Source organism: Chanodichthys erythropterus, chromosome 12, assembly GCF_024489055.1.
Source record: "Chanodichthys erythropterus isolate Z2021 chromosome 12, ASM2448905v1, whole genome shotgun sequence".
In the NCBI taxonomy this organism is placed as follows: Eukaryota; Metazoa; Chordata; class Actinopteri; order Cypriniformes; family Xenocyprididae; genus Chanodichthys; species Chanodichthys erythropterus.
The window spans coordinates 30,034,513-30,060,565 of NC_090232.1; the positions used below are offsets into that span (position 1 = coordinate 30,034,513).

The 26,053-nt window shown below is 39.9% G+C and overlaps 2 protein-coding genes across 7 annotated transcripts; one reads left to right on the forward strand and one right to left on the reverse strand.

Moving 5' to 3' along the window:
* The first annotated feature begins 391 nt into the window (after window positions 1-391).
* LOC137032041 (OX-2 membrane glycoprotein-like) lies at window positions 392-24,434 on the forward strand. 4 transcript variants are annotated; one of them, XM_067403527.1, is made up of 8 exons: window positions 392-516; window positions 1,993-2,056; window positions 2,308-2,383; window positions 2,933-3,265; window positions 6,127-6,456; window positions 17,609-17,890; window positions 18,047-18,152; window positions 22,724-24,434. In XM_067403527.1, exons 2-7 carry the CDS (start codon window positions 2,021-2,023, stop codon window positions 18,133-18,135), a joined length of 1,146 nt encoding a protein of 381 aa, XP_067259628.1. In that variant the 5' UTR covers window positions 392-516; window positions 1,993-2,020; the 3' UTR covers window positions 18,136-18,152; window positions 22,724-24,434. The 4 variants fall into 4 exon arrangements, with proteins under 4 accessions (XP_067259628.1, XP_067259630.1, XP_067259631.1 ...); XM_067403529.1 differs by having other exon boundaries at window positions 18,077-18,152; XM_067403530.1 differs by having other exon boundaries at window positions 17,609-17,841.
* LOC137032042 (B- and T-lymphocyte attenuator-like) lies at window positions 22,131-26,053 on the reverse strand. Of its 3 annotated transcripts, none has more exons than XM_067403534.1 (8): window positions 25,929-26,053; window positions 25,748-25,811; window positions 24,713-25,039; window positions 24,592-24,633; window positions 24,430-24,474; window positions 24,209-24,334; window positions 24,097-24,137; window positions 23,884-24,010 (listed from the first exon to the last, which is right to left on the reverse strand). In XM_067403534.1, exons 1-8 carry the CDS (start codon window positions 25,986-25,988, stop codon window positions 23,924-23,926), a joined length of 792 nt encoding a protein of 263 aa, XP_067259635.1. In that variant the 5' UTR covers window positions 25,989-26,053; the 3' UTR covers window positions 23,884-23,923. The 3 variants fall into 3 exon arrangements, with proteins under 3 accessions (XP_067259636.1, XP_067259635.1, XP_067259634.1); XM_067403533.1 differs by having other exon boundaries at window positions 24,592-24,636; XM_067403535.1 differs by lacking the exons at window positions 23,884-24,010; window positions 24,097-24,137 and adding an exon at window positions 22,131-22,415 and having other exon boundaries at window positions 24,592-24,636.

Genomic DNA, 26,053 nt, shown 5'->3' on the forward strand with positions numbered 1-26,053 from the left:
TAATATAAGAAAAGAAAAGAACATGCATGCACTTAGATTTATCTGAACAGAACATAAATCACTCTTTGGACATGCTACACTATTATCAAAATATGTACAAACTATAGCCCTCAAACCATCTATAGGCATGGCTAACTTTATTTCGTCCTGTTGAGTGCCTGAACGTAACCAAAGTTTGTTTCTGAAAGCTTTTTTCCCCCACTTGGCTAATTGGGTCAGACTGGCATTTTACCAAAACTGAGATGTTTTTGTAGATATTTTGTACAGATGGCGCACACCACTAGATGTCGCTGTTTACTCGGTAATTAGTAATTGCATGCTTCCATCATACACTGAACGTCACTGGGCCTTTCTAAACACTGATTGCTATGCTTCCCACGATTGGATGGCCAAACTTCCTCACTTCCACTTCCATTCGTATCCCGAATGACACACATGCCACAATAACTCTGAGGCACAGGATTTGGCAACACTTGCGTTTGTACAATACGAATGAACGCAACCATGCTTTGCAAGGTGAGTCGCATATTTTAAACATTATATTAAAAATAGTTTTATAGAGTTAATAGTTTTAGTTAATAAAGATAAAATCAAAGCAGACGCTGAAGTGTTTGCAGTCATTTAATTTTCTTTTTAGTTACAGAAATAATAATATATTGTCTTAGTCGACTAATTTTAAATGTAAGTACTTTACTTAGATAAAGTAGACCCATGTATAAATTGTATAGGTTGTTTCATGTCTACTTGAAGTCTGATCGTTCTTCCTCTAAATTACTCTAGTTATGGAACTATTAGTGATATTCTATTACAGTAAAGGGGTCAGAAAGCATTATAGTTTTAAGTGATATTTTGTATATCACATAATTTGCGAAGACTTTATATTGAGAAAGATCTATCTATCTATCTATCTATCTATCTATCTATCTATCTATCTATCTATCTATCTATCTATCTATCATTTAAGAGATCATTTAATCATTTATAAACTGGCATCAGTATGCATGATATATATATAAAGATTTCAGATGCAAAAGCCTCTAAGTGCCGTATGAAATTTTCTTCTAAAATGATTTCAGTTTAATGGCAATTAAAAGGTCCTTTTCATTGCCATTAAAGTGAAATAACAGAACATAAACATGCAAGCTTGATAAAAATGCTCATTTTATAAGAACATTTCAGATGGCATATAACTATGGATCTATTTAGCAAACTATATAATGTTTGTTAAAATATGGTTAATGTATGGTATTATAATTTAATAATTCAATTAAAAGTCAGTTATTACAATTTAAAGATATACAGAGAAAGAGAGAGAGAAAGAGTTAAATTAGTTCCTTTTTTTTTTTTTTTTTTTTTTTTTCAAATGGATTGCTAACTTAAAAGTTAAAAGAAACCCCCCCCCAGCAATATTTAAAAATGCCCCACCACAATCTTTCATTTAAGGTCAGCAGGGGCGTGTGGCTGCCTGGAAGTATTTGCCCAGTGGCCCAAAAATCATCTGCTTGCACCACTATTTATGTCAGTTTACTGGCAGTTTAGCCACAAGTGATTTTAATCATATAGTAGTTTGTGTATAGAACAAGAGAAGCTATTTCCTCAAGTTAATGTTAGTCTACAAAACAAAGTGGAAGTTTGATGGTACCCAAACTGTTGTTAAAGCACCAGAAAGGTAATAAACCTTAACAGGATGCAGGTGGTTAGAGATTTTTCTTTTCATGCCATAAATAAACCTGGCAAATAATAATGACATTTTCAAAGAATTCAAAAATGCTGAATTGCACTACTGTCCCGGCCCGGAGAATGCCATAAATAGTGCATTGAATCCTCAAATTCCAAAACAGACCAGATTTCTAGGACAAATATTTTCCTTAAAGTCTTATTTAAACTTGAGCTGTATGCTGGACTTCCCTTACCAAAAATAACTACATATATGTGTACACCAGAACCCAAACTTCTTATTTGTTTGACATTGAAAGTTATTTTTTTATAAAGCAATGGCTGTTGAGGAGCTGAACTGCTGATGTGTGGATTGTCTGCTCTTTATAAACCTGTGGCTGTAAGTATCTTGTATTTCCTGACTTTGTTAGTTTTTTAGATTTGCTACGATATTTTTCAGAATGTAGCAATGATCATAAAGGCAGTACTGCCTTGATTATTTGTTGAAATTAACTATGCCGTTGTGAAATCTGTTTATGCACATGGCTAATACAGACAGTATTCTGGAAATCTGTTTGGTAAAACACTCTTTGTCTTTTTTTGAATGTTTGTTTGGCCCATTACTTCACAGTTAAAATGATCTTCCTGCAGGTCAAGATGTGTGGATCTGTGTTTGCAATATCCCTGCAAGTCTTGGTGACACTGATGTTGCTCTCTCGACTACAAGGTGCCTGTCCAGCCTCATTTCTGAGCATTAGAATATCTTAGCTCTGATATAAAAGGGTGTCAATGATAAGGAACAGGAAAATATTTTAACATCTAGTTTAAAACGTAGGTTCTTAGAAATTGTATAGATGCTGATTTTACATGGGTTAGATATATTTTATGCCATTTTCAAGGCAAGATTCAATTTATTAACTATGTCATGTGGTGGTAAGATTAAATAAAAAGTAATAACATGTTTTTTCTGCATGTTGGTTGCACCACATGACTTGGCAGACAAAAGTGTTTTATATATATATATATATATATATATATATATATATATATATATATATATATATATATATATATATATATATTAATAAGCAATAAAGCCTTTTTTGTTAAAAAAATCTAATAAACAAAGTAAAAGATTATGCCAAAATACTTAAGGTGTTCTTTTCATGACTTCAGTTCTTTTAATCAGGCTTTTTCTTCATTGTGATATCAGGACAGTTATATCACCCTGACGTTTTATACTTTACACCCCCTAAGCTTTGTCAATATTTTCTAGGTAAGGTACTTGCACCATCTCATCTGCAGGCGATGACTGGGCTTCCCTTCATGCTGGCCTGCAATATTACCATGGAGACAGGGGAGGCTTTAAGACAAGTACTGTGGTTGGACATGGCAAATAAAACTATACTTCACTATCAGCCCGATAAGTATGAGCATGTCACCAAAGTGGATGGAGTCGAGCTTTCACAGCAAACAGAAGGTCAACAAGCTCACACCAGTGTCATCACCATCAGAAGAGCCGGGCCAGCAAACGAAGGCTGCTACCAGTGTCTTTTTGATGTGTACCCAAGCGGCCAGCAGAGAGGAAGGACATGTCTTTCACTTACGGGTAAGGCTTGGTAATCACTTTTAAACTTTCTAAAAATATCAACAATATATATATTTTTCCAAGCACTGATGAATTGAAAATATGAATTTAGAAGGAAATATTACTCATTAATGTGTCATCAAACAGAGGAAATGCTATTTTCTAGTCCTGAACAAAGATGGTTTCATGATGAATAACTGTTGTTATTGGTTGTTATCACATTGTGCTCACAAGACATTGAAGAATTGCTATAAATTATGCCCAAGCAGGAAGTGGTGAGAACCACTTTCCTGCCTGGCCTCTTTTACTGACAACAAACTATCATGAAAACCACAAGAGTCTTGATCAGATAAAAACTACCACTGGGTTTGTGATTAGACGTTTTATCAGCCTGGGTGTGGTTTAAAACTGAAAACGATGAGTGTATGTTCACTTAATGTCACGCATAGTATTCACCTCAACAAAGTCGTAAAGAAATAGTTCACCCAAAAATCTAAATTCTGTCATCAATTCCCTCATGTCTTTTCAAGCCTTTCTTCTGTGGAACATAAAAGATATTTTGAGAAATCTATCTATCTATCTATTATATATATACACACACCGATCAGGCATTACATTATGACCATTGACAGGTGAAGTGAATAACACTGTTTATCTCTTGATCACTGCACCTGTTAGTGGGTGGGATATATTAGGCAGCAAGTGAACATTTTGTCCTCAAAGTTGATGTGTAAGCATGAAAAATGGGCAAGCGTAAGGATTTGAGCGAGTTTGACAAGGGCCAAATTGTGATGCTAGACGACTGGGTCAGAGCATCTCCAAAACTGCAGCTCTTGTGGGGTGTTCCCGGTCTGCAGTGGTCAGTATCTATCAAAAGTGGTCCAAGGAAGGAACAGTGGTGAACCGGCGACAGGCTCATGGGTGGCTAAGGCTCATTGATACATGTGTGGAGCGAAGGCTGGCCCGTGTGGTCCAATACAACAGACGAGCTACTGTAGCTCAAATTGCTCAAGAAGTTAATGCTGGTTCTGATAGAAAGGTGTCAGAATACACAGTGCATCACAGTTTGTTGTGTATGGGGCTGCATAGCCGCAGACCAGTCAGGGTGCCCATGCTGACCCCTGTCCACCGCCGAAAGCACCAACAGTGGGCACGTGAGCATCAGAACTGGACCACAGAGCATTGGAAGAAGGTGACCTGGTCTGATGAATCATGTTTTCTTTTACATCACGTGGATGGCCGGCTGCGTGTGCATCGCTTACCTGGAGAACACATGGCACCAGGATGCACTATGGGAAGAAGGCAAGTCGGCAGAGGCAGTGTGATGCTTTGGGCAATGTTCAGCTGGGAAACCTTGGGTCCTGCCATCCATGTGGATGACATGTGCCATGTACACCCTTTCATGGAAATGGTATTCCCTAGTGGCTATGGCCCTGCCACAAAGCAAAAATGGTTCAGGAATGGTTTGAGGAGCACAGCAACGAGTTTGAGGAGTTGACTTGGCCTCCAAATTCCCCAGATCTCAATCCAATCGAGCATCTGTGGGATGTGCTGAACAAACATGTCCGATCCATGGAGGCCCCAACTCGCAACTTACAGGACTTAAAGGATCTGCTGCCAGATACCACAGCACACCTTCAGGGGTCTAGTTGAGTCCATGTCTCATTGGGTCAGGGCTGTTTTGGCAGCAAAAGGGGGACCAACACAATATTAGGAAGGTGGTCATAATGGTATGCCTGACACTTAATATAAAGTGGGACCCAAATAAATTTGTCTTATATATACAGTACAGTCCAAAAGTTAAGATTTTTAATGTTTTTAAAAGAAGTTTTGTCTGCTCACCAAGGCTACATTTATTTAATTAAAAATACAGTAAAAACAGTAATATTGTGAAATATTATTACAATTTAAAATAACTGTTTTCTTTTTGAATATATTTCACAAAGTAATTTATTCCTGTGTTGGCAAAGCTGAATTTTCAGCATCATTACTCCAGTCTTCAGTGTCACATGATCCTTCAGAAATCATTCTAATATGCTGATTTGCTGCTCAATAAACATTTAATGTGTACAGTTGTACAAAATATTTGTGTACAATATATTTTTTCAGGATTATTTGATGAATAGAAAGTTCAAAAGAACAGTGTTTATCTGAAATCTAATCTTTTGTAACACTAGAAATGTCTTTACTGCCACTTTTGATTGATTTAATGCATCCTTGCTGAATAAAAGTATTCATTTCTTTAATTTCTTTTCAAAAAAATAAAAATAAAAATTCTTACTGACCCCAAACGTTTGAGCGGTAGTGTATAATGCTACAGAAGCTTTGTATTTCAGATAAGTGCTTTTCTTTTGAACTTTCTATTCAGCAAGGAATCTTGAAAAAAAAGTACACAACTGTTTTCAACATTGAAAATAATCATAAATGTTTATTGAGCAGCAAATCAGCATATTAGAATGATTTCTGAAGGATCATGTGACACTGAAGACTGGAGTAACGATGCTGAAAATTCAGCTTTGCATGACAGGAATAAATTACTTTGTCAAATATATTTAAATAGTACACAGTTATTTTAAATTGTAATAATATTTCACAATATTACTGTTTTTTTTTACTGTATTTTTAATTAAATAAATGTAGCCTTGGTGAGCAGACGAAACTTCTTTTAAAAACATTAAAAATCTTAGTGGTTCCAAACTTTTGGACTGTACTATATATATATATATATATTTAATATATACAAAACTAACCTTCCAAGCATTGAAATGACATTGAGTAAATAGTAAATGAAGACAGAATTTTCATTTTTGAGCGAACATACCTACCTAATGGTTAAAGCACGTGTAAAATCTCTTAGTTTCTTTTTTTTTTATTTCTTCCAGCAAAGGTGGAACTGATGGACAATAAAACAGTTGTGAGTGGAAAGCCTGTTACATTTATGTGCAAGTACATTCTCAGTAAGCGAGTCCAGCAGGTTTTATGGAAAAAAACAGCTGAGCAAGGGGACACCGCCACTGTTGCTTCTTATGTCAACAATGACAGACCGGTCGTTCACACCCCTTTCAAGGATCGGGTTACTCTAAATCCATCACTTGGGCAATCTAAGCTCTCCATACACCAGACTCAGACAGAGGATGAGGGCTGCTACACCTGCGAGTTCCACACGTATCCAGGTGGCATTAAGAGTGCAACAGCCTGCTTGTCTGTTTATGGTAAGTGCAAATGGCAGTAATAATAGAGCTTAAAGACACATTTATTTGGATCCCACTTTATATTAAGTGTCTTTAACTACTATGTGCCAACATTTAAATTAATAATTTCATAAAATGCACTTACATTGTACTTATATAAAAAAATATATAAAGGTTACACTTTATTTTAGTGCTGCACCGTAATTACTCAAATAAGTTTCAGTTAGGGTTAGGGTTTGGGTTAGTTACTTGTAATTATGCATAATTTACTGTTATTACTAGAGTAAGTACATGTAGTAACATGTAACTACGTGTAACTAAAATAAAGTGTTACCAAAAAATACCTTCATATAATTACATCTGTAATTAGGGCCTGAGCACCGATGGTGCAAGGACCCTGTTTTAATTGCTCTGCTCTTCTTCTCCGAAATGAATCGCATTTTTTAAGGGCCTAAACATGTTCAAACTGAAACTTTGAGCATGTTTAGGCCCTCAAAAATGCGATTCATGAAATCAATCTTTGCACACACATCAGAAGTGGTGAAAATTTATGTCTGATATTAGGTGTGGCAAAATGGCTTGATAGCAGCACCTTTCACTTACAGGTATGAAATTCAGTAGACGGATGTAACAGCCCAATACCTACAAAAAATCCCTGGGTGCAAAATCTGTAAACCCAACAGGAAGTGAGATATTTTGAATTTTCTCTGCAAAATCTTTGCAGTTTTTGCGATTTCCACGAACTGCTTTACTCAGATCAACATCATATTTGGTCAGTCTAATCTAAAGGCCTTTGCGAAGATCTTGAGTTTTCACTGAAGGGCGTGTCCGTGACGGTCTGAAAAAATGTTATGTTTCGCCATGACACAGGAAGTTGTTGTTGTAACTCGGGCATGCAGTGTCTGATCTGCCCAAACTTCACATGTTTTATTAGAGTCCTGACCTGAAGACATCTACATGCCAATATTCAGTTACAGTCATAGCGCCACCTGCGGGCAACAGGAAATTACTTGTTTTACACTGTAATTAAATCCTTGTAGAGATTTAACCAGATCAACATCATATTTGGTCAGTCTAATCTTAAGGCCTTAGTGATGTTAACTTGTGAAGATCTTCAGTTTTCACTGAAGGGCGTGTCTGTGGCAGATTGATAAAGTCTGATGTTTCGCCGTGAAAGAGGAAGCTGCACACAAAGAGCAGCCTAGGGGCCTTTTAGGGCCAAATATTTGCAGTAACTGTTAAAAACGAATACTGTATGTAATAATTATAGAGATACTGCTGTTTACATTTTTTGTTAACTATGACAAAAATATTTTAGCAATGAAATTTGAAGTAAATGAGAAATAATGCAAAGGAAAGTAAATTTTCAGAAATGTTGAGCTTTCTTGTTTTAATGTTAAAATGGCCCTCCTATGAGGTGTCAATCACAGCAACAGCCCCCAGCCAATTTGAGTTTGAGACCCCTGCTCTAAAGTGTTTGGAATAAAACAGGGATGCTCAAAAACACCTTTCTGGATTTTTTTATGAACTTCAAAACCTTGATTATACAGTTCAGGTGTGATTTATTAGGGCTGAATCTAAACTAGAAGTTGGATATCCAGAACAGGATAGAGCCCACCTGAAATAAAATAAACAGAAAATACATAAATCATTGGGGCAATTGTGGCCTAATGGTTAGAGAGTCGGACTTGTAACCCAAAGGTTGCAGGTTCGAGCCACAAAACAGTCAGGAAATGTAGGTGGTGAATGAACAGCACTCACTTCCACTCTCATTACCTGCAACTGAGGTGCCTTTGACCAGCAAAAATGACTGCCCACTGCTCTGGGTGTGTGTTCGCGGTGTGTTTGTGTGTGTTCAATATATATATATATTTTATAATATCCACAAGGATGTTTCTAATTAGCAGTGCCACAGAATTAACCTGCTACAGCTATAAAAGGCACATACATTTCACGTGTGATATTTTGACCAAATCACACGTGTGTGGGTTTGGAATATTTTCACATGTGTGCACAATATGTGTGAATGTGAGCAAATGGCAAATCAATGTGCTTTTTTCCAAAAGGGTTGTTTGGGTATTTCACAGACCCTTTAATTCTGTCTTCCGGGTCATACAAAGGTTTTTAAATGTATGTCTGAGTGGGTGGGTGGGTGGGTGTATTTGTAAGAAGTGGAAAGTGCATATGAGGAAGGAAGAGAATGTGTTTGTGTGTGTGTGTGTGTGTGTGTGTGTGTGTGTGTGTGTGTGTGTGTGTGTGTGTGTGTGTGTGTGTGTGTGTGTGTGTGTGTGTGTGTGTGTGTGTGTGTGTGTGTGTGTGTGTGTGTGTGTGTGTCTTTCACATTTTGCCTACATTGTTGTGACCAAATGTTCCTACAAATATGGTAAAACCTGAAATCACATAATAAAGAAACATACAGGCTATACATTAGTATACTTTAATAAACATACTTCATACTGTTATAATTAAAATGTAAAAATGAAAAACAAACAATAAAAGTCAATGACAAAATAGTTAATAACCCTTAAATGCATGAATGTTTCACTAATCATTATTACAAATTCAGGTCTTTAGCAACCTGACTCTATATCTAACATATGTATGGATCTGTAACTGCCTCAATAGTATAAAACTTTCCTGATATTTTAATTAAGCATATTTTGTTACCTTTTGGAGCTTTGGAAGGGTTCAGTTTAAGCAGATGTTTTATACCATCATTATTGTTCTCGTGTGAGATTTCCCAGTACATTCAACATCTGGCTTAAATTCATGATCCCGAACATATTGTTACAAACTGCTCTGAGACGCGAATGTTTGAGGATCTGAACACAGTTTATTGAAAAGGTAATCCATATTAAAGCTCAAAAACAGGCAAAGGGTCAAAATACACAAGAAAGCAGTCCAAACAGACAAACACAACCAGGCAGGGAACACGGGCAAACGATTAATCCAGAAACAGGCAGAGAGTCCAAAAACCAAGATACATAAACTGGGAATAACACTCAGAATTGCAGTGGAACACTAGACAAGACTTTGCAGGGAATGGATGAGTGAACCAGGCTTATATAGGCAGAGTGAACAAGGCTAATGAGCTAAACAAGGTAACGAGATAACAAAGGGGCATGGTCTAATGAGTGTCCATGGTAACAAACAATGGCAGAATGGCAGGGAAACATGAGGTGTACAAACAACAATGGAGATACAGTAAAAATACAGACAGGGGTCGTGACATAGCCCCCGTTCTAAGGAGCGGCTTCCAGACACTCCTAACAAGATGTCCAGGGAGGCAGGGCGGAGGTGAACAAGTGGGCAGGGTGGAGGATCAGGTCTATGGAATGGAAGAGGGCCTGCAAACAGAAGCCTAGCAGGCGACCAGGGCAGAGCAGGCTGAGCAGGTGGCCAGGGCGGAGCAGGTTTGGCAGATGGCCAGGGTGGAGCAGGCTGTGCAGGTGGCCAGGGTGGAGCAGGTTTGTTAGATGGCCAGGGTGGAGCAGGCTGTGCAGGTGGCCAGGGTGGAGCAGGTTTGGCAGATGGCCAGGGTGGAGCAGGCTGGGCAGATGGCCAGGGTGGTGCAGGCTGTGCAGGTGGCCAGGGTGGAGCAGGCTGGGTAGATGGCCAAGGTGGAGCAGGCTGTGCAGGTGGCCAGGGCGGAGCAGGTTTGGCAGATGGCCAGGGTGGAGCAGGCTGTGCAGGTGGCGGGGGTGGAGCAGGTTTGGCAGATGGCCAGGGTGAAGCAGGCTGTGCAGGTGGCCAGGGTGGAGCAGGGTGGGCAGATGGCCAGGGTGGTGCAGGCTGTGCAGGTGGCCAGGGTGGAGCAGGCTGGGTAGATGGCCAGGGTGGAGCAGGCTGTGCAGGTGGCCAGGGTGGAGCAGGCTGTGCAGGTGGCCAGGGTGGTGCAGGCTGTGCAGGTGGCCAGGGTGGTGCAGGCTGTGCAGGTGGCCAGGCAGATAGACTTGAAGACCCCCACAGCAGAATGTCCTCCAAGGCTCTGACCAGAACGTCCTCTCTGGTCATGCTGAGGCAGACAGATAGTTTAGAAATTACCTCTGCAATCAAGTCGAGGCAAAAAAAGCAGTTCTGGTACGTACAGTTCTCTACGGTCATGTTGAGGCAGACCGGGACCCCAGGGACGACCTCTGTGGTCGCAACGACAGATAGGGAACTCAGGGACAACCTCCGTGGTATCGTATCAGGACAGACAGGAAGTTCATAGGTCACAAGACTGGGCTTACCAAGGACAAGGGAATGACCTCTGGAACGGACAGCGCAGGCACTGGCAGGCTTGAGAGTGCTGAGGCCGGTGGGCTTGATGGCGCTGGTCTAGGGATGCTGGCTGCACGTACCGACACAAAGGTGTCCAGACTTGAAGCCAGTCTCAAGGGCTCAGGGAAAGCCTCAACATCTTCATGTGCAGCACTCATGATGACGGGGAACATAGATGTGGTGTCCATGATGGCTGAAGACTCTGGTGAGGCACCCATGAAGGCTGGAGTCTCTGGCGCAGTGTCCATGATGGCTGGAGGTTCAGGCGTGGCAGCCAACTTGTCCGAAGACACACTCGTAGCATCTGTTTTGATCGAAGACACAGGCGGGGCAGCCATCTTGTCTGAAGACACAGGCAAAGCAGCCTTCTTGTCCATAGACACTGGCTTGGCGGCTATGATGGGACAAGAATCTGGAATGGTGGCCATGACGGGACGAGACTCTTGAATGGCAGCCATCTTGATCGGGGACTCTGACATGACAGGACGGGAAGGTACATAAAGCACAGGAGTGGCAAGGATTATAACTGGTTACATGGTGATAATCTTGATGTGCCAAGCTCCGTTGTCATATAATCAGAGAAAGTCATAGGTGCGGGTGGGTGGCGGGCGGATGACAAATTTTTAAAAGTGGATTCGGGTGACTTTTGAGCTGATACGCACATCACTACAAGGTATGCATTCAAGGGTTAAGAAGTTTTGTTAACACTTTAGTATGGGGAACAATTCACACTTTCAAGTAGTTGCTTATTAGATTGCATTTTGGCTATAAAGCACATATTAATGCCTTATTCTGCTTGACCACATTCTACATCCCTATAGCCTACCCCATACCTATACTTAAATGATACAACAACTACCTTACTAAATATTAATAAGCAGTAAATTAAGAGTTTGAGGCAAAAGTTATAGTTAATAGTGAATATGTTTCCCATACCAAAGTGTTTCCAAAGTTTTAAAAAAACATACCAACCTGAGAAATTCTGAAGACTGTCTTGTTCTCTCTTTCTCATGCCATCATAAAAAATTGAAGATTTCAAGCTTCAAAATATTATTATAACTGTAGTTCTTTTGAGTTTATCCAACCAAGTAATCCATTAGTAATCAGATTGACAGCTCAGTCGGACTAAAAAAACCCTTCATTTTAACACCTTAAAGGTGCAGTGTGCAAACTTTAGCGGCATCTAGCGGTGAGGTTGGGAATTGCAATATAGAGAAGCTACGGTGGGCAACACAGGACAAAAATGCCGTTGTCTGAGACAGCAGAGTAGCAATTCAAGCAAACGTGCTCTGTAGAGCAGTTTGTGTTACGAATGGGAGGCTCAGGCAGGAGATCCAAGTGCAGCGTTTTATTAAGAATGAGAATGGTCGTACAGGCAGGGTCAATCAGGAACAAACAGGAGCAGCAAAGGACAGGCAGGGTCGTAGTCAGGGTACAGGCGGTAGGTCACAAGGCAGGCAGATATAACTCACAGGTCGGTATACAAAGCAAGGATCAGGACAGGCAGCAACGGGTCAAAACAAGAAACAGGCAGGAACGATAACAAGCAGGCAGACAGGATAGAAACGCTCAGAAATTGCAACAATAGTTAAACAATACTTCGCGGTGAGGTGGTGTGTTTGGAAGTCCTTTATAGTCCTGTTAATGAGCTGCAGCTGGGTGTGGTAATCAGTGTGGTGTGCTAGAGTGGATGTGGCAACAGGTGATTGGTGTGAAGTGAACATGTGACTGACAGGGAGAATTGTGGGAAGTGAAGTCCGGGGAGTGACAGGAACAGACGGTGATCATGACATAATGCCCCCCTCCCGGAAGGCGCGTCCTCGCGACGTAAAGGAACAGCTAGGGAGGGGGGGCATTGGAGATCTAACAGTAGCCGGGAACGGGATCTCCAATGCAGCCCCAGGGACTCAGGCAGCCACGGTGGGTCAGGTGGCTCGGGCGGCCACGGCAGGTTAGGTGGCCTGGACAGCCACGGCAGGTCAGATGGCTCGGGCAGCCACGGCAGGTCAGGTGGCTCGGGCGGCCACAGCAGGTCAGGTGATTCGGAGAGCCACGGCAGGTCAGGTGGCTTGGACGGCCACGGCAGGACAGAGTCCATACATGGCCCTAGTGGCCTACAGTCCATGAATGGCCATAGTAGTTCAGAGGCCCTTAAAGGCCATGGTTGAGCAGGGTCCCCACCCACAAGCTCCCCACCCAAAAAGTTCTTGGGGAAATCAAGGGAGGCATTGGCGGGTTCATGGGCAAGGAGCTCGGGTGGCGCCAGCAGGGCAGATGGCCTGAGCGGCAGCGGTAGAGCAAATGGTCCAGGCGGTGGTGGCAGGGCCGACCAAGGCTGCTCTGTGGCCTTATCAAGGAGAGCGGGCAGTTCGGTGACGGCCTCCGTGGCCTTATCAAGGAGAGCGGGCAGTTCGGTGACGGCCTCCATGGCCGTATCAAGGAGAGCGGGCAGTTCGGTGACGGCCTCCATGGCCGTATCAGGGAGAGCAGACAGCTCCGAGACAGCAGCGGGCTCGGACTGCTCCGGAACGGCAATAGAGCTCGAGTTCCTCAACGCACGTAGGACAGCCAAGACATAAAAAGTGAGCACAGCCCTCTGGGCCAAGACAGGACAGACCAGGAGAGCAGGCTGTGCTGGAGCGGACTCACTGGCTGGAGCGGACTCAATGGCTGGAACAACCCCTGCATCCTTGAGCACCGCAGGGGCGGCCATCTTGCCCGTGGGCACTGGCAAAGCAGCCATTTCGTCCATCGCGTCCAGGGTGCTTAAGTCCACTGCAATCGGCGAACAAGAATCCATAGCAACCGGCGAGCTTGAGAGCGTTGAAACCGGCGAGCTTGAGAGCATTGAAACCGGCGAGCTTGAGAGCGTTGAAACCGGCGAGCTTGAGAGCGTTGAAACCGGCAGGTTTGAGAGCGAAGCGACCGGCTGGCTTGAGAGCGAAGCGGCCGGCTGGCTTGAGAGCGAAGCGGCCGGCTGGCTTGAGTGCGAAGCGGCCGGCGGGCTTGAGTGCGAAGCGGCCGGCGGGCTTGAGTGCGAAGCGGCCGGCGGGCTTGAGTGCGAAGCGGCCGGCGGGCTTGAGTGCGAAGCGGCCGGCGGGCTTGAGTGCGAAGCGGCCGGCGGGCTTGAGTGCGAAGCGGCCGGCGGGCTTGAGTGCGAAGCGGCCGGCGGGCTTGAGTGCGAAGCGGCCACCGGATTTGAGAGCGAAGCGGCCGACGGAGACTTGGGGATGCCAGCTGCTCGGACTGAAATCAACGGTGGATCGGTCACACTGGAACGCAACCCTCTCCGCTCCCGGACTAATCTAGAGACCTGACGTTGCTCTGGGCAATCAGCGAAGGCGTGACGTTGCTCTGGGCGATCAGCGAAGGCGTGACGTTGCTCTGGGCGATCAGCGAAGGCGTGACGTTGCTCTGGGCGATCAGCGAAGGCGTGACGTTGCTCTGGGCGATCAGCGAAGGCGTGACGTTGCTCTGGGCGATCAGCGAAGGCGTGGCGTTGCTCTGGGCGATCAGCGAAGGCGTGACGTTGCACTGGGCGATCAGCGAAGGCGTGACGTTGCTCTGGGCGATCAGCGAAGGCGTGACGTTGCTCTGGGCGATCAGCGAAGGCGTGACGTTGCTCTGGGCGATCAGCGAAGGCGTGACGTTGCTCTGGGCGATCAGCGAAGGCGTGACGTAGCTCTGGGCGATCAGCGAAGGCTTGACGTTGCTCTGGGCGATCAGCGGAGGCTTGACGTTGCTCTGGGCGATCAGCGGAGACTTGACGTTGCTCTGGGCGATCAGTGGAGACGTGACGTGACTCTGGGCGATCAGTGGAGACGTGAACTGTTGTTGTGATTGTAGCCGCCATTTTGTGAATGTCCATTGGCGCGGCAGCCATTATGTGGTTCAGCGTGGTGTCGCGTTCCTCCGCGACCCCCACAGTAAAAGTTGAACCAGCGGTGAGCAGGGCAAAGTCCAAGAACTCCACGAACGACCCTCGTGGACCATTGGTGAATACATAGTCCTTAAGTGGTTGGTTTAATCCATAAATAAAAAAGTCAATGAGGGCACAGTCGGGTAGATCAGATAAGTGGGCTATATCCAGAAACTTCTGAATATGTGCCTCCAGGGTACAGTTACCTTGACGAAGGCTGACAAGACACATTGCTGGGTCCATGCTGATGCTGGATGAGACAAACACTCACGGAGCTGCTGGATCTTGGTTTGGCGAAGTATTCTGTTACGAATGGGAGGCTCAGGCAGGAGATCCAAGTGCAGCGTTTTATTAAGAATGAGAATGGTCGTACAGGCAGGGTCAATCAGGAACAAACAGGAGCAGCAAAGGACAGGCAGGGTCGTAGTCAGGGTACAGGCGGTAGGTCACAAGGCAGGCAGATATAACTCACAGGTCGGTATACAAAGCAAGGATCAGGACAGGCAGCAACGGGTCAAAATAAGAAACAGGCAGGAACGATAACAAGCAGGCAGACAGGATAGAAACGCTCAGAAATTGCAACAATAGTTAAACAATACTTCGCGGTGAGGTGGTGTGTTTGGAAGTCCTTTATAGTCCTGTTAATGAGCTGCAGCTGGGTGTGGTAATCAGTGTGGTGTGCTAGAGTGGATGTGGCAACAGGTGATTGGTGTGAAGTGAACATGTGACTGACAGGGAGAATTGTGGGAAGTGAAGTCCGGGGAGTGACAGGAACAGACGGTGATCATGACAGTTTGTCCATTTAGGGCTACTGTAGAAACATGCCGGCGCAAAATGGTGACTTAATATGTAAGGGGACCCGTGGTGTATGTAGAATGAAATGGCTCATTCTAAGGTAATAAAAACATAATGGTTCATTATGTAAGGTCTTTATACACAACTGAAAACATAGTTATGTAAATTATATTGCATTTCTATCAATAGATCCTCCTAAAAATTACATATTGTACCTTTAATCGATCCGATTGAGCTCAATCTGAATTAAATTTAGATTGGATTGGATTTGATGAGGTGGTTCCATTCTTTTCTAATCCAATTTATAGGGTAAACACTTGATCGGATTGAAAACCGAAACTGGAAAATACTGTGCATGTGCAATGACGTAAAATAGCATAATGACGTATGACATGCGTAATGAGCTGCTCTTCCTGTTGAATAAAGTGTCATAGCCTAAATGAGTGTTCTGTCATTCTAAAATTCTCTTTTCACTCAGCGTCTGTCAAGTGGAGCAGGACAACGTCCCACAAGCCCTTGTTTCATGCTCTCATCCACAGATGACTGGTTTTGGCCGCAGGGAGGGGCATTTTTACTGCGTGATAAGCAGCACGTTGCAATGGTTCATATGCACATTGTCTCCAAATTATGACCAGAAATGGATAAATATCAAGTCTGCTGTTTAAAACAAATATAGAACTATGTAGGAGGATGGTTATCATGCACAAACAGCTGTTAACTGTATATTTGTGCAGTGTGCGTGTCAAAAAAATCAATACAGATAAGAAGTTTGTGACGTAAATGTGCACTTCAACCCATTCACTTTATTTAGCGTTAATGTAAACACTACATTCGGATTCATCAATCGGAATTAATTAATTCAGATTGAAGCAAAAAGTGTGCATGTAAACATAGCCAAGAAGGTCTATATTACAAGTCTATGTTGCAAGTCATGCAATAGCTTTGTGTGTCAAACTGACCAAAATATAAATTGTTTAATGTTGCCTTTATAACCAATGTGACTGACACAAGTTGCCAGATCCATCCGATTTGTGAATCATTTAAACTTGTTTTTTGGACATGTTTAACTGATAAATTAAAAAGACATAATTTGGACTCTCTCTCTTGATGAGCACGCCAAAGAGAGCCTGGGCAGAGGTTGTGAGAATTCATATGGACCACATTTATGATGCTTTTTATGGTATTTTGGGTAAATGACAGAATTAAAATTTGTGGGTCAAATGTTACTTTAATGTGATGGATTAGTTCCTTGTTCACTCCAAAACTAATTTTAGATATCCTAGATTTCTACAGTGATACAGTAACTATTGGTCAGTGTTTCATTTCCTGTTCAAATGCAGTATCGCAGTAGCTACATCCTTTATGTCATGCAACTATTTTATCAGCAAGTTATGTTACTCTGTTGAAAACATCCTTTTCATTGCAAGGTAAATTCTTCTTGTGGAGAAAGCTCACAATCAGTCAGAGCTGACACTGGTTTAATGCTTGGCTGTGACTGTAGTTTAGGAGACAGTTTGGGATGAGGGCCAGTGCGATTACTGTGTCTCTGTTCCTCTAGAACAGAGCTCCACTGTGTTTTCTTTCTCTCTGTTGATATATTTCCCAAACAGTCTGGCTGTTGTCACCAAAAAGCTCACACAGCCACAAAAGTGGACAGAGCCTCACTTTCCCCTCGTCTTGTCATGGTTTGTCTCTTTCTCTTTTATCTGACTTATGTCACAGAGTCCCTCTTTGATGGAGTCTGCCACAGACATGACCAACGTCTGACGGCTTGTAATCAGAATAACAACACAAGTGCCTTCTTTTGTCTTCTGAATGAAGCTACCACTTACAATACAACAAAGAAGTTCAACAAGACCAATACAGTATTTGTACTGGACATATACAAAGTTCACATATTTGGCACACTCCGGACTGTTGTAAGGGTTCCCAGTTAAACATGATAGATGTCCCCCAACCAAAAGTACACAAGATATCTCTACAGATTTTAAGTCTGAAGATTTAAAAAGGAACAACAACAACAAAAAGTAAATTAGGACTGTAAATTTAACAAGAATTATTGATGCAAGTGGAATCAACAGACACATTTTTTGAATATTTTTTGATAATTTGGGGGCTTTTTCTTCACATATTTAAAAAGATTATAATGTTAATGTCTTACTTAAATATTTAATGAACTTCATGTAATTTTCCTAGTCCTACCCAAACCTGAGGCCAGTTACGTCACCGTATCGCAGGGCATTGTTGAGGCGAACTGCTCAGCCGTGTCACGTCCTGCAGCAGAGATCTCTTGGAACGTGGAGGGGCATAATCAAACTCTGGGCCCTGCCGTTACATCATTTTACCAGCTAGGGGACGGCACCACAATGGTGGTCAGTTCCATTCAACTGCAGACTGAACTACTGGATGATGAACTTGTGAAGTGTGAGGTTCGTCATCAAGGCCTTGTATCTGCCATCTATGTGACTCTGAATAAATGTGAGTGAACCTTACTCGACTGTTTGGGGTTATACTTTTTTACATTCTTCTATTTATTTATTTTTTTTAATCTGGTTTTGTTACTAGAGTGTTGTGAATATTTGATTTCTTTGGTTAATGTGTGTGTGTGTGTGTGTGTGTGTGTTTTTGTTGCAGCTAGGAACACCCATGTCATTCTCATTTCAGCCAGCTGTGTGGCCCTTGTGCTGCTCATATGTCTGTGCATCTGCCTGAAGAGGTGCTAACTTCACCTGCTGATATGGTCAGTATAGCAACACAAAAATGTCTGTCCTCTTTAATATTATGTTTCACATCAATTTAAAGATACACGGAAATCAAAATTGACATTTCTTATTTTTTATGGAATATTGTAGTGTTTATTATAAATGATTTATCCATCATTATTTAAAAAAAAAAATATGTTCCTTCATAATCTTTAATCAAAATAACTTCACCTCCCTCTTGCAATGACACTCTTCTCTTCTCTTCTCTTCTCTTCTCTTCTCTTCTCTTCTCTTCTCTTCTCTTCTCTTCTCTTCTCTTCTCTGATTATGTGTTTACCGACATGAGGGCGGGACAAACTGTCACTCATATGAGATCACAGCAATAGCAAACCACAACGATCCAATCAATTCTCAATGGACAAAATCAAATTCACTTAATTATCGCTCACAATATAAGGAAAGAAATTACTTTCACAAATGTTTTTTAATCCCAGGGAATTTAATATGCTTAGAATATAGGGATGAACATGTAAGAATGTAGAAGTTCACATTCAAGAATAATCACAGAAGGAAGATATCCTGTGTTTACTTTGGATCAGTCTGAAATGTTTTGTTTTTAAAACTTGGCTTTTGACACCAACGTTTTTTTCTTGACGTGGGGTGAAGCAGCAACTTAAGAATAAATGTAGCTTTGGAATTTGATGATCACAGGCACATAAAAAAAAAATCTGGTGACTGTGGTAGAAGTAAAATCAAACTTTTCATTTATTGTCGAGGGTCACTTTGAGGGACGGATGACCATGCATGTACAAATCATGTATTTTAGTTATTCCACACATTTTGACAAGTATCTTGTATTCACAACTAGCAGTCCATTGTTTCGGTTGTCATGATTTACTTTCCAAGTCAACAAAGAATCACATTTTGTTCAGTCTTCTCACATCATGATACTCTTGTGCAACAAAGTCTTCTCTTAACAACTTGTATACTTAATAACCACCTCTGCTATTTTACAAAACTACACATCGTCAAAAGCTTTATATATGTATGAGCAATATCACACTCGTAGCTGTGCAATATGGCTGTATATCAGCACGGCTGTGATTCGTCGGTAGGCCGAGTGCCGTAGGTAATCACAGCGTGCTGATATATAGCCATATCGCACGGCTACAAGTGTGATATTGCGTTTATACAACAGTTCGATGGCATTAGTGTGTAAACAAATAAAAACAACAACGGAGCATCTTTAAAACCCTCTTTCATGAAGCACTACTTCCTTCCGCCACGGATTCAAATCTCAAGTTGACAGTTGGACCAAGCCTCCGTTACTAATTCTAAAACGTCACTTCAGAACTAGTAACGGAGGAATGTTGAGTCGCTTCATTGAAACTCACTGAATTTTGTACAGTATGAGAGAAAGAGAGAGAGAGAGTAGGCTATTACCTGTCTGATATATTGCATAACATTCATTCTTCAAGTCGATGTCCATAATATTATATCCATTATAAAAGTCCGTTTGAATGTCCGCTGAGGAAAGCGATTTTGCATTTGTCCTTTTTACAGCTATGGGAATTTTCCATAACATACATACAGCGTAAAAACGACTTGCTTTGCAAAAGTTCCTTTCAATTTAAAAGTCTCTTGTGACTCACTGACTCATTCACCTGTAAAGTGTTGCCGCCATCTAATGGCGTATTAATGTAACTTTCACTCAATCCATATTACGCACTAATGGACATATTTATTTAAAATATTTATTGAACAACAAATAAGCACAATTGTACAGTTCAGTCAAACGTGCAAAAGCACTAATGTGCCCGTGACGGTTGTCAAGTGTGCCGTGGATAATAACCAAATGGCAAAAAATAAATAAAAGCTATACCTCGTATCTCTATATTTCCAAATGTTTGTTTTATTTTATTTAAAAAAACAAAACAAAAAAACTATAGGTCACCCTTTACGCTTGTATGTGGGTTTTACAAACATTTAATGAATGAAAAGGATTTTAAAGAGCTTGTGACAAAACCTCGTAACTCCATTGGATCCTCAAACTGTCAATCAAACCTCATAAATCCTCCTGAATGAAGTGCACACGCAGTTTGGACATCTCGTCTGTGCAATGCAAAGATAAATAAAGATCTGATGTTTGAAAAAAAATGTAAAGCGTTTTCTTTACTCAAAAAACACTGTCTATAAAGTTTGATGTTTTACGTATTTGAAGAGCGGAGAAGAGTCTTCGTCTGATATTTCCGGTCTAGTTGTAGCCAATATGATATGCTATATAAAGGATAAGGTAATTATTGCTCTATTATTTGTTCCAGAGCGAGTTGACGCATTCGGTACGCACGTGGACCGAACCGAAAGCCCTGTACGGAAACGGTATACGGAATATGTGTACCGCTACACCCCTAATAAATAAATAAATATGAATAAATATATATATATATATAATATAATATAATATATATATATATATATATATATATATGTAAATATATATATATATATATATATATATGTAAATAAAATTGTAAAATGTATCTATATGAATATATTCATAATAAGTAAATGCTTTACATTTAAGTTTTTTTTTTTTTTTTTAGATATATACAGTATTGTTAGTCCATCCTATTAAAGTTTAAGACTATTGTAAGCAAAATCTTCCAGAAACTATTTTTAAGAGAGGAGATGATAAAAACAGAAGCTAGTCAAGAAATGTATAGTCGGAAATGGAGAGAGAGACACCATAGTGACTCACTAACCTCTCACTTTGCATAGTCTGTCCGAGTTTTCCTTCCTGCTTCATTCTGTTCCACTTTCCTCTCTTAGAATCTGCAGGTCACCTGAGAGGGCAGAAAAGAAATAATCATTTAATATTTGTTTTAAATTTAAACCAATACAGCTAAATTCACATAAGAGGCCCTAGGGAGAACAGAAACTCAAGACCAGACATATAGAAAGTCCACATCATTCTGTTCAGGTTTTGTTCATTGAGCTGTCTTCTTATTGCTCATTACTGAACACATTGACTTATAACCAGTTAAGTGGCCGTAAATCTCTTTTGGTGTGACTGATTTAAGGTTTGAATCTTAATCTTATTGGATTAGAGAGTTGCACTAAAATATATTTTTGTTTTCAATGTATGAGTTAAGTAGCTAGTGAAACCAAAGTATGCAAAGTATGTTTTACAGAGCCACATTTATCTACAGAACCACAGGAAGTCTAAGGAGGTACCACTTCCTGTCTATTGCAAGAAGCCCTCTCAGCCTCACCTTATACCATGACTGATGTCTTTTGAGTTGTCATCAGAAACAGGAAATCATTGTTTAAAAGAGTCATATCATCTCCCTCTGTAGTGCTTCTACAGAGTCAAGGAAAATGAAGTGTTTCAAGCTTAAAGTCATTTTGAATTGCCATTACAACTCATTTTACTTTCATAATGGGGGTTATTTATAGGATATAAAAATGTGGGGGGGAGGGGGGGGGATTGATGGAATCGTGAAAACATGAAGATCTAACATTAACAAATATTAATAAATACTGTAACAAATGTGTTGCTCATTGTTAGTTCATGTTAGTTAATACATGAAAAAATTAAACCTTATTGTAAAGTGTTACCAGAAAACATTTTTTTCCCCTTTGGAATAACATGCTCTGATGAATCATTCATAATAAGACTTGTAATGTGATTTATTTTTGATTTAATGTTGACTTTAAATCATTTGGCCCCTCTCATCTAAATGCTACATTCCGTATGGTCCAAAACTTTGTTGCTGTTCCTTAAACATTAGTGTCATTTCATTTGCCTGAAGTTTCCAGAGGAGAATAGGCCCCCCCAGTTGAGCCTCATTCCTCCCAAGACTTACTTTCTTTCTTACTTTCTTTCTTTCTTTCTTTCTTTCTTTCTTTCTTTCTTTCTTTCTTTCTTTTTCCTATGTTTTTTTGTTGACAACTATTATTTTCTCTCTCTTTAAACATCTTTATTGAGCTTTTTCCTTGCCATTATCACCTTTGACTTGTTCACTAGGGGCATTAGGCAATACATGTATCTAAACCTGCTTTGAAACGAATTTTGTTTAATTTGATGGGTACTGTAAATTGACTTCTCTGATCAGTGGAAACACTGTGGCTCTGTGGTGTTTTAAAAAAACTGCTCTGCTTGTTTGAGCAGTAAACCTCTGGCTAAATCAGTAGCATTAGTTTGAGCTGGACTGTTACCTGTAACCTGTATTAGTTTTGTCCAAAGAGAGGTAGACGGGGAAAGGAAAAGGTCTTTCTTGTTATGCAGCACATTTTCATCTCTATAACATAAAAAAAAAAAAAAACTTGTTATTCACCTCAAAGATAGTTTATTTTTTTTATTCTGTTTCAGTATTGATGTAATCTCATGGGAGACAGGAAAAAGGCTCAACTGGAATAATACAGTTTTGTAATTAGACCATTCAGCCCAACCCTCTATCAACTCGAGATGGAGAGCATTAAATAAAACATTGGCTGTAGGAGTTTAGCTTGATTTGTGGGGGTTAGGCTGAGCATTGCATGGGCTTTTGCTGTGTAATTCTAGGACATTAACACTTGTCAAATCGTTTCTTTTTTTCTTTTTCTTTAGCCTGACTGAAATGAAAGGAAATGCTGCTATGTTCAGATGTTCACCCTGACCAAACAACGGTGTGGCCTCTTTCTGAATCACGGACTATTCTGTCTACATTTTCTAATATAACTGATATTCAGTCTAATAGTATACAACAAACATTTAATCACAGCACTTTCAACACTAAATGCCCTATTTATTATAGACTGTATATTTTAGTAAAGCATTTTGTTCTTAGCCAAGCTGTAATCTCTTACAAGTTAACTAAATTGAAGCAGACTTACTGAAAGTTGACATTCTGTAACCATAGAAAAGTCAATAACCAGACAAAAGCTATTGTTAGTTTTACAGATGTTTTGATGTGTGTAATAACAATAACAAAGTTTTATCAGGGGAAACAGTCTTTTAGACATGAGCACTTTTTTGGCTTTAGGTGCCAAGTTAATGTCTTGATGTTTGGATTAAAGTGATTAAAGTATTACAAACCTTTTCCCACTAGAGGGAAGTACTCTCATAGCTCTGTCATTCTAAAATGGGGTATTTCCATTTCCCCTCCCCTTCACACCTTCATGTGTTTTATGTTTTGTATAAAGTTCTCTGAAATCTTTGAAATAATAAAGTAAACATGCACTTTGTTAATCAAACTATGTGACACTGTTGGTCACAAGACATGAATTTAAGTTTGCATTGTTAAAAGACAAACATGAGGTGATTCAGTGTTTTCATTCACCCACTTACAAAGGAAATGATAATAAATAAAACCTTACCGGATCTACAGCAAAATTCATAATGTTAAAAAGTTTTGCATAATATAGTGTATTTGCACAGGAGCCAAGGAAAAGCTGTAGTCCACATGCTCTTAGTAAATAATGTCCATAGTGCTCCCAGGGATGCATGTTTGTGTTTGTATAGATTCAATCTTTTCTTTGCTTTTATTACATTTTAAATAAATGTATTAAAGAAAAAGTTTATAACAATCAGTGATTCACAAATAACAACAATACACCTTTTCTGAAGCAATATCTTTCAACGTTCTGTCATATCACTACTTCAAAGCAGTCGGAACTGCAATATATGAACTGAATTTTATTCATGGTCAACACAATTAAAAAAAAAAAAAAGAAAAAGTTAAGTCTCAAAGGCCATATGACATTGCCTGAAGATACAAAAGCATTCTCTTCTTCTTGTGCTGTTCTGAAATATCACAGGTATTGTTTCTTAGACACGATATATAACAGTGGTCAGCAGGTCTGAGTTCAGATAGAGATGAGGAGGAAGCTGATTACTTTTTTGTGTTTTTATGTGCTGTGGAATTGAAAACGGGGCATTTATTAATGTATTATTTAACAAATATAAAGATTTACACTGAATAAAATTAAAACAAATGATACCTGATTTTTATCTGCCATATCTATTCTTGTCCATTTTCTCCCTAAAATAAATAAATAATCATATGAACTGAGGAACTGCAAAGCAACTGTAAAGTTTAATTCAATCACTCACCTTGGCGTCCAACAACATAAATTAATGTCAGAAGAACTATGAACACCAGCCCTGCTATTCCACTGCAGATGTACACATATAGCCTGAGCCACTGCTGATCATCATTTTGAATTGTATACAGATCACCTAATATTGTAAGAATTGATATATATATTTAAAAGAGTTATCATAAATAAAAATTTAACAGTAACATCATGCGTTGAATATGGCCATGCCCTTACTTGTGCTGCTTGGAGTGGGTGAAAACTCATTGTTGTTATTATCTGCTGAAAATTTAATAAAATTGTAAAGACATTTAAAATTTACAAACAACAAAATGTCTGTTTACATTTACGCAATAAAAGATACTGTCGTTGATACGTTGAATATGGCCATGCCCTTACTTGTGCTTCTTGGAGTGGATGAAAACTCATCCTTGTTATTATCTGCTGAAAATATAATACATTTAAAATTTACAAACAAAATGTCTGTTTACATATATGAAATAAAATATAATTCACTCACCTGTCACAGTGACATTAATAGCATGGCTTACAGACGTCTCACTTTCTTTACATCTGTATAAACCTGCATCCTCCATTGAGATGTTCAGGAAAATCAGGAAAGCCTTCCCTTCATGCTCTGTTGTTTTATTCCACTCAGTTTTTATGTAATCTGAGTGATTTAAAGCTTTACAGTCATTTCCATCGATTTTGCACCATAATACTCTTGGGCTCCTGTGACATCCACGCAGATTTACAGTACAGTTTATCTTCAACACTGTCATAACATGAGCTTTAAACACTGTGTTTCGTGGCACTTTTAACACTGGATTACATTGCAGCTCAGACCCTAAAAGAATTGAGACAACAGGAAAAGAAAATGCATACTGTAGATTAAGATCAAGTAAAGGAAGATCTTTCATTATATGTCAACTCTTTAGATATCAGCATTGACATTCTCCACTTAAGAAAACGGTATAAGATATAAGAGGATTTTTCGAACAATTGTGAAAAAGGACCTTTTTTAATTTCTCTTGAAATGAAACGGTTAACTGTTAACTATTAAGAATGTTTACAGGAGTCAACATTCATAGGAAAATCAAGTTTCTACAAATGGTGAAACACATCACCCTAAATTGTTAGTGAATTGTTTAGAATTTTTTTGCATTTAAATATAAAATACAAATATATTTATATTTTAAATATAAAATAAATATAAACCACAGATATCAGGCAACATGTCCATTAGCGTAATGCAGTGCATTAATATCCAAAAATAGGCTTTCCTTTGGCGTATTGTTCTATGCTTTTGGGCATTAAAAGTCAAGACTAAGTCAGTTTCTTTACCTAAATGTTTTTATCTAAGATGGGTTAATTATTCATATGTATGCAATATCTCAAATGTAAATATAAAAATTCTGTTATTGAAGTCTTAGAAGCAAATTTTTACCAGCATGTACTACATTTTAAATAAAATAATTTTAGATAATAATGCTGTTCTCCCAAACATCACATTCAACAATATCAGTCAGTCTATGGGGCAGATCTTAATACTTACTATTTGTGGTGCCGCTTACACTAAGCGATAGCAGTAGGAGAGAAGCGGCAATGTTGCAATTAATCTGAAAGACACAGTTGCCTATTGTTGAATGTCTTTCATCAGAAAATGTGTATTTATAAGTTAATATACAAAACAGAGCTGTAAATTTTGTTTGTCAGGAGTATGCACTGTCTCTCACCATCTCTGTTTTTCCTCTGTCCTTGTATTTCTTAACTTTTATCGTCCCTCTGTGGATCATAAGTGCTTTTCACCTGTGTTGGTTCTCAGCATTTCTTTTATACTTGTTAGTTGGTTTTGTGTCTG

What these genes read in the sequence shown, in the direction of transcription:
- LOC137032041 (XM_067403527.1), top strand. Translation starts at nt 2,021, where the DNA reads ATGTGTGGATTGTCTGCTCTTTATAAACCTGTGGCT. An exon ending in AGCCTGCTTGTCTGTTTATG is followed by an intron (nt 6,457 to 17,608) that starts GTAAGTGCAAAT and finishes TAATTTTCCTAG; the next exon opens with TCCTACCCAAACCTGAGGCC. An exon ending in CTATGTGACTCTGAATAAAT is followed by an intron (nt 17,891 to 18,046) that starts GTGAGTGAACCT and finishes TTTTTGTTGCAG; the next exon opens with CTAGGAACACCCATGTCATT.
- LOC137032042 (XM_067403533.1), bottom strand. Translation starts at nt 25,988, where the DNA reads ATGATCCACAGAGGGACGATAAAAGTTAAGAAATACAAGGACAGAGGA. An exon ending in TTATGTTGTTGGACGCCAAG is followed by an intron (nt 24,138 to 24,208) that starts GTGAGTGATTGA and finishes TATTTATTTTAG; the next exon opens with GGAGAAAATGGACAAGAATA. An exon ending in ATATGGCAGATAAAAATCAG is followed by an intron (nt 24,011 to 24,096) that starts GTATCATTTGTT and finishes TCAATTCCACAG; the next exon opens with CACATAAAAACACAAAAAAG.